We start from the raw sequence: 6,601 nt of genomic DNA, 5'->3' as shown, positions 1-6,601 counted from the left end.
TTGTAGGTGCTGCAGCGCTGGCATCTGCACGATCCTACGGGTAGTCATGCCTCGGGCGTCGGATTCTATCGGTCCAAAAAGCACGTTCCCAAGGAGAAGTTTACCCCCCGGCTGGGGCAAACCGTCTGATTCTGCCGCTTGGCTCCAGTGGCCCGGCGCTGGCGCTGGGTGGGCTACCGTTTGCGTTGCGCGTTTCGGGGCGAACGGAATGCCCATATTTTCCCAGCTGAGGTGGCCTGTCGCTGCCGGGTGTAGATCGCTGCTCTCGCGTTGTCTCGCCAATGCTGGGTACTCCTGGCGTTCCTCGACGGGGTAGGGTGGGGCCACTACGCCGGCGGTACGCCAAAAACCAGCCTCGGGTGCGGGGTGGCCATCCCGCTCCATGGCGCCGCTGCTCGGGTACTCGTTCGCGGGCAGACTCGGGGGCCGGGCTACCTGTCTCTCCTCCAGAGAGGTGGGAAACCGGGGCCCCGAGGGCTCGTGTAACTGTCTACCGCCTACTGGCGCGCTTCCGAGCCTCGAAGTCAGGTTGGTGCTTTCCAGGTCTAGCATGCCCGCGGCGTGCGCCGCCAGCAGCCCTTCTAGCCCGTGCTGGTGGAGGATCTGGTGGCATAGGTTGATTTGCACCAGTCGCCGGACTTGCCGCCCTGCTGCGTCTGCGGCCGATGGCTGGGAGCCCGCTGCCCCAAGGTCCTCATCTGCCGTCGCCGGGGGCTGACCTGCTGGTGGCGCCGCTAGTGGGTTTAGGGTTCTCAGGCCAAACAGGTCCCGTGGGGTAGGGTTCCGGTCGGCCTGGAATGTCGCTGCTTCCCACGCGGTGAGGAGGTCGACCGCCGCCCTCGCGCCTGTGGCTTGCGCTCTTCCCGGGGTATCTAGACGCTGTCGCCTGGCGGCTGGTGAACGTGCCGTCGGCGATCCCAGCAGCTGGACGGACGGCATGCGCAGGGGTGACCCTCCCCCTAGGCCGCGAGGCACTCCCAGGGGTTCGGCTTGGCGGGAATTTCCCGAATCCGGTCCCTGGGTGGCTGCTTGTTGGTCCGGCGGTAGGAGTTGTGGTGCGCGCATGTCAGTTTCCTGTAGGGACGGAAGATGGTGGAGGTGCCGCGGGTTTGGTCTAGGTCTTCGCCTTGCCTCGCTATTGATAATATCTCATGATGCCGAGTCTAGGTCGCCAGATATCTTGGCGCAAATCGTGTAAGGATTCCGCCGGACATTGTCTGGTCTGCCTCTGACTCGCTATGATGAGGTCTCTGGCTCGCTGGGGTGTCGGCTTCCGGTCACTAACATGGTCAGCGCCTGGCTCGCTGGGAAGTGATGCTGCCAACTTGCTGGAGGGGACGATTTGCCCCAAGCTCTCTAGGAGGGTCTGTCTCCGATACGCTAGGGGTCAGCCCCACTCGCTAAGGGGGGGGTCAGCCTCCCATTCGTTAGGGGGTCAGCCCCAAATCGCTGTGAGGATAAGCCCCGGTTCGCTAGGGGATCAGCCCCAGCTCGCTGGGAGGATCAGCCTCCGATTCGCTAGGGGGTCAGCCCCAAATCACTAGGAGGGTCAGCCTCCAATTCGCTCGGGGATCAGCCCCAAATCGCCAGGAGGATCCGCCTCCAATTCGCTAGGGGGTCAGCCCCAACTCGCTAGGAGGATCAGCCTCCGTTTCGCTAGGGGGTCAGCCCCAACTCGCTAGGAGGATCAGCCTCCAATAACGCTAGGGGAATAGCCCCAACTCGCTAGGAGGAATCAGCCTCCGTTTCGCTAGGGGGTCAGCGCAACTCGCTAGGAGGTTCAGTCTCCAATTCGCTATGGGGTCGGCCCCGAATCGCTAGGAGGATCGGCCTCCAATTCGCTAGAAGATCGGCTCCAACTCTCTAGGAGGATCGGCCCACAATTCGCTATGGGTCAGCCCTAATTCGCCAAGTGGTCAGCCACAAATCGTTGGGGGGTCCGCCTTCAAGGGGATCAGCCCCACTCGTTAGGGGACATCTGCTTCTACCCGTTAAGGAATCCGCCCTTGCTCGCTAGGAGGGTCAGTCTCCCCTTCGCTATGGAATCGGCCCCAACCCTCTAAGGGTGTCGACTTCTAACTCTCTAGGTGAAACCTGCCGCCGTCGCTAAGGGAGGGGTGACCTCAAACGCTAGGTGGCAGCAGCTCCCGAAGGAAACGCGAAGGGGGTCGACTTTCGTCACGCATAAGAGTACCGCCAAAGGTTACTCCCTAATCCCTAAGGTGGTCAAGTGGAGCGTTACTGCGTGTCTCGGTTTCGCGTCGCTGAGAGAAATTCGGCCGCCGCATCGCTAGGGTTGGGGGTCGTGGGGGTTCGGTCTCTGCCTCTACGCGCGACATATTATGTCCAAATTCGTCGAGCAGAGTGCGTTTATCTTCGCTGCCGGTGTACTTCCTCGCCAAACGGAAACGTAATCCTTCTCGCGTTGCCGAGTTCGCATTGCGTCGCGTTTGGGGATCCGAGTGCACGGGTGCGCGCTGCCGTGATCTTTACCCCCTGGTCTCTCGCTCTAACCACTCACCGGTCTGTCTGGGGGATTCATCTCCTCCCCGTCGCGTTCAATCACGCGCCTCGCCGGTGCCGACTACAAGCAAGTCAAACAACAAGGTCGGAAAGTCAGATGCGATGGACTTGGTCCGGCTCTGAGACGGGATGCTCTGCCTTCGCTTCATTGCAATGAACCATTCACAAGGATGACTTGTCGCTCTTCTAGGTGTGTCTAACTGGTCCGTCGGTCGCTGCTTGTTATGATGGGTCGGTCGACCCAGTATGCTTGCATGCTTTCCTTATCAGCCATTGCTCAAAACTAGCACGAATTAAGATGACAAAGACGCTATTAGTCGCTTAAATCCCGACGAAGGCAAGGAGCGCCTTCAGTCGCGCCTTCTCTCAGCCGGTCAACCCGCCGACACCGCTCTTGCGGCCCAGATGCCGATGACTGGGCAAAGGCTGGCCAATAAGGAAACAAATTTCATACCTCGTTTTCCATTACTGGGTACGCTTCGTTGTTTCTTGGCTCCGGTGGGTCGGTGTAGTTTGGCTGGCTCTTGGTTGTCTCTACTCGCTACCTTAGCGAAGAGACGTTAAAATGATATTGAGAGAGAGGGACTGAATTGCGCAGATGCTCGGTATGTTGGAGTTCACTTGCTGTCGTACCACCGTTGTTGCGAGCATTTAAGTCTCTGTAATTAAAGAATGGCCGATACCGACAGACTTGCAAAAGCTGCGTTCGTTCCTTGGCTTAGCCAATTATTTTCGAAGATTTATCCAAGGATATTCTTCTCTCGTGGCCCCCCTCACGTCACTCACCAGTGCGAAGGTGCCCTACCACTGGACGAAGGACTGTCAAGGCTCCTTCGAGGGCGTGAAGTCTGCCTTAACCAACGCACCAGTATTAAAACTCCCTGAACTAGACAAAACCTTCACTGTCTGGTCCGATGCGTCGTTACACGCCCAGTCGCGTACACAAGCTCTAAATTCAGCAGAGCTGTTGTAGTGTAGTGCAGTGCTACTGGCCCGTGAAGTATGTCTCAGGCCGGCACTGCCCCGACCACGGTATAAGACCGCGCTCCGAACGTGAGTAGAATATGAATTCTAGAAGAACCCACGTCCGTTCTGTGAGCAAAGACGATTTCAGTAAATTTATGGATTTCGGTAAGGCTGTCGTACAGATTCATGATGTTCAGTTCCAGTGAATTCTTACAAACGATTCTTGACAGCCAGGTCAGTTTTCAGAAGATTTCATGATCATAATTGATTCGCATATTTCGTGATAAGCTCATCATTACTGTGCAGCTATCGCGCTACAACAGCTGCCTCCTCCCCCCAGGAACCAGCGTCCTCGCTGTGTTCCGGGTGAGCCTTCCAGTACTCGGTAATCAAGTTTCGATCGGAAATATCGGTAGAATCAAGCCACGTATTGTTTTCATCAGTATGTCCTTTCCATTTGACCAGAAATCGGTATAAGGTTCGTTTTCTCAGTTTACGGGTTTCGTGCTTCAGAATACGTTCAATCGTCCAGACAGGCTTGGAAGTGACGGGGTCAAGTTCCAAAGCTTTCGGAGGCTGAACAGGTCCATCAGGGACGTCAGCGCAGTAAGGTCGGAGTAAGGACACATGAAACACATCGTGGAATCGGTATTCAGGAGGCAAATTCAAACGGAAAGTAACGGAATTAATCATTTCTGTAATCGGAAAAGGTCCAATCCAACGGGGCATCAGTTTTCGTGTGCCTTTCTGTATAGACAGATTTTTCGTACTCAGTAATACCTGTTGTCCAACATGGAGGGTTACGGTACGTCGTTTCTTACTCTCCTGTTGTACAGCTCGGTCTTGCGCAGATTGATAAAATCGTTTCGCAAGATTCAGTCGTTCATGAAACGTATCCACGTACACCTTAGCAACGGGAACGGTATCAGCAAGTTCCAACTGTAGAGGCGTTCGCGGATGGAAACCGTAATTCAGAAAGAAAGGTGACTGACCCGTGGTTCGGTTTCGCAGATTGTTAATCGCGAATTCAGCGGCATCGAGATAACGATCCCATTGTTCAGTGTCAGTCGAAACATATTGTCGTAACATATCTCCAAGGATTCGGTTGATTCGTTCGGTTTGTCCATCGGTTTCAGGGTGAAAAGCGGTACTCGTGTTTTGTTTCGCACCAGCTCGATTGAGCAAAGCCGGTAGAAACAGATTCTTAAATCTCGGGTCACGGTCAGAGATAATCTTTTGTGGCATTCCATGAAGTCTCACAACGTGATGAAACATCATGTCAGCACATTGTTCGGCGGTAGCGGTAGTACGGCAAGGAACAAGATGTACCATTTTCGTAAGGCGATCCACAAACACCAGAATAGCATCGTGCTGGCGTTTGGTTTTCGGAAGTCCCACAATAAAGTCCATGGAAATACTTTCCCAAGGCATATCAGGGATCGGTAGTGGATGTAATTCACCTGCCGGTAAGCCAGAAGCCGGTTTAGTTCGGAGACATACATCACACTTCGCCACAAAATCCGTGACATCAGTTCGGAGAGTAGGCCACCAGAAACTTCGTTGAACCAATTCAATGGTCCGATCACGACCAGGATGACCAGATAAACGATCAGAGTGACTTCGTGAGATAATTTCGTGTTTCAGAATCGGATCATTCGGAACGACGATACGGTGATTCCCCTCCTCCTCCAAGACAAAGAACCCTCCTGGGTGTTCATAAAATTTTCGTGTATTATTCGGATTCTGAAACCAGGCGTCCTTGCGGGTCGCTTCCGCAATTCGGGACGAAATCGGGAGGTCGGAAGAAGGAGTAACGGGAGGAACCGCACAGAGAATCATGGCCAGATTCGGATGTCGAGAAAGAGCATCGGCAACAACGTTGAGTTTCCCAGGTCGGTAGACCCACTCAAACGTAAATTGCTCGAGGAATTCAACCCAGCGTGCCTGCCGTCGACTCAGATGAGCTTGTGTTTTCAGATACGTAAGCGGGTGATGATCGGTAACGAGGGTGAATGGGATGTTGCTTTGCAAGTAACATCGCCACTCGCGTAAAGCATTCACAACGCCCAACAGTTCTTGTTCACCGGTAGAGTAGTTGCGTTCGGCAGCGGAAAATTTCTTACTCGTGAAAGCAATCGGACGACCATCTTGCAACAGTACGGCACCGGTTCCATTGAGCGATGCGTCGGAAACAAGCTCAAACGGTTTCGAGAAGTCCGGGTAATTCAGTAAGACATCGGTTGACAGGCATTCTTTAATGGATTGAAATGCGGCCAGCGCCTGAGGTGGCCATTCATCCGGGAGGCGCGGTTTGCCAAAGAGGTCCGTAAGTGGCGCGGCCAAAGACGCAAAATTTCGGATAAAACGTCGGAAATAGTTCGCAAGGCCAACGAAGGCGCGCAGCTCACTTAGGTCCTTAGGATGTGGCCAATTTCGGATCGTGTCCACCTTATTCGGGTCCATTCGGATACCAGCAGAGCCTACGATGTGACCAAGGTACTTGACTTCGGTTTTCCAGAATTCACATTTCGAAAGTTTCGCGTGCAGTTGGTGTTTTCGGAGCGTTTCAAGAACCAAACGCAAATGCTCAGCGTGTTCTTCCGGAGTTTTCGAAAAGATCAGAATATCATCCAGATATACAGTTACAAATCGGTGCATATACGGTGCGAAAATCCGGTTCATGGTTGCTTGAAACGTCGCAGGAGCATTGGAAAGCCCAAAAGGCAACACCAACCACTCGAAATGTCCCAACGGTGTATTAAAAGCAGATTTCGGGACGTCATCCGGGTGAATTCGGAGTTGATGATAACCAGAAGCCAAGTCGAGAGCGGAAAAGATTCGTGCTCCCGCTAACCGGTCTAACGTATCGTCAATTCGTGGTAACGGATATTTGTTCTTAATCGTTAATCGATTCAAGGCTCGGTAGTCGATACACATACGGAGTTCACCGGTCTTCTTGGTCACAAAGAGGATAGGCGCACCAAAAGGAGATGTTGAGGGCTGAATAAACCCTTTAGCCAGCAAGTCCTTGACCTGCTTTTCAACTTCTTCCTTTTCCAACGGTGTCAAACGGTACTGAGGACGGTAAATCGGTTGTGCACCAGGCTCTAAC

At 53.7% G+C, this 6,601-nt stretch overlaps 1 protein-coding gene across 1 annotated transcript in view; it reads right to left on the bottom strand.

Annotated features, from left to right (window-relative positions):
• Positions 1-3,083, bottom strand: part of VOLCADRAFT_107176 (uncharacterized protein) — an 8,086-nt gene extending 5,003 nt beyond the window's left edge. The window contains exons 1-3 of the mRNA XM_002956241.1: positions 2,978-3,083; positions 2,522-2,584; positions 105-1,074 (exon numbers count right to left, since the gene is read on the bottom strand). Coding sequence (XP_002956287.1) covers positions 105-1,074; positions 2,522-2,584; positions 2,978-2,989 — 1,045 coding nt within the window. The 5' untranslated portion in view covers positions 2,990-3,083. The remainder of the gene's footprint in view (positions 1-104; positions 1,075-2,521; positions 2,585-2,977) is intronic.
• Positions 3,084-6,601: the final 3,518 nt, after the last annotated feature.

This window comes from Volvox carteri (genome assembly GCF_000143455.1).
Source record: "Volvox carteri f. nagariensis unplaced genomic scaffold VOLCAscaffold_59, whole genome shotgun sequence".
NCBI lineage: Eukaryota > Viridiplantae > Chlorophyta > Chlorophyceae > Chlamydomonadales > Volvocaceae > Volvox > Volvox carteri.
Note: the sequence above shows the minus strand (reverse complement) of the source record. Positions and strands in the feature narration are given on the sequence as shown.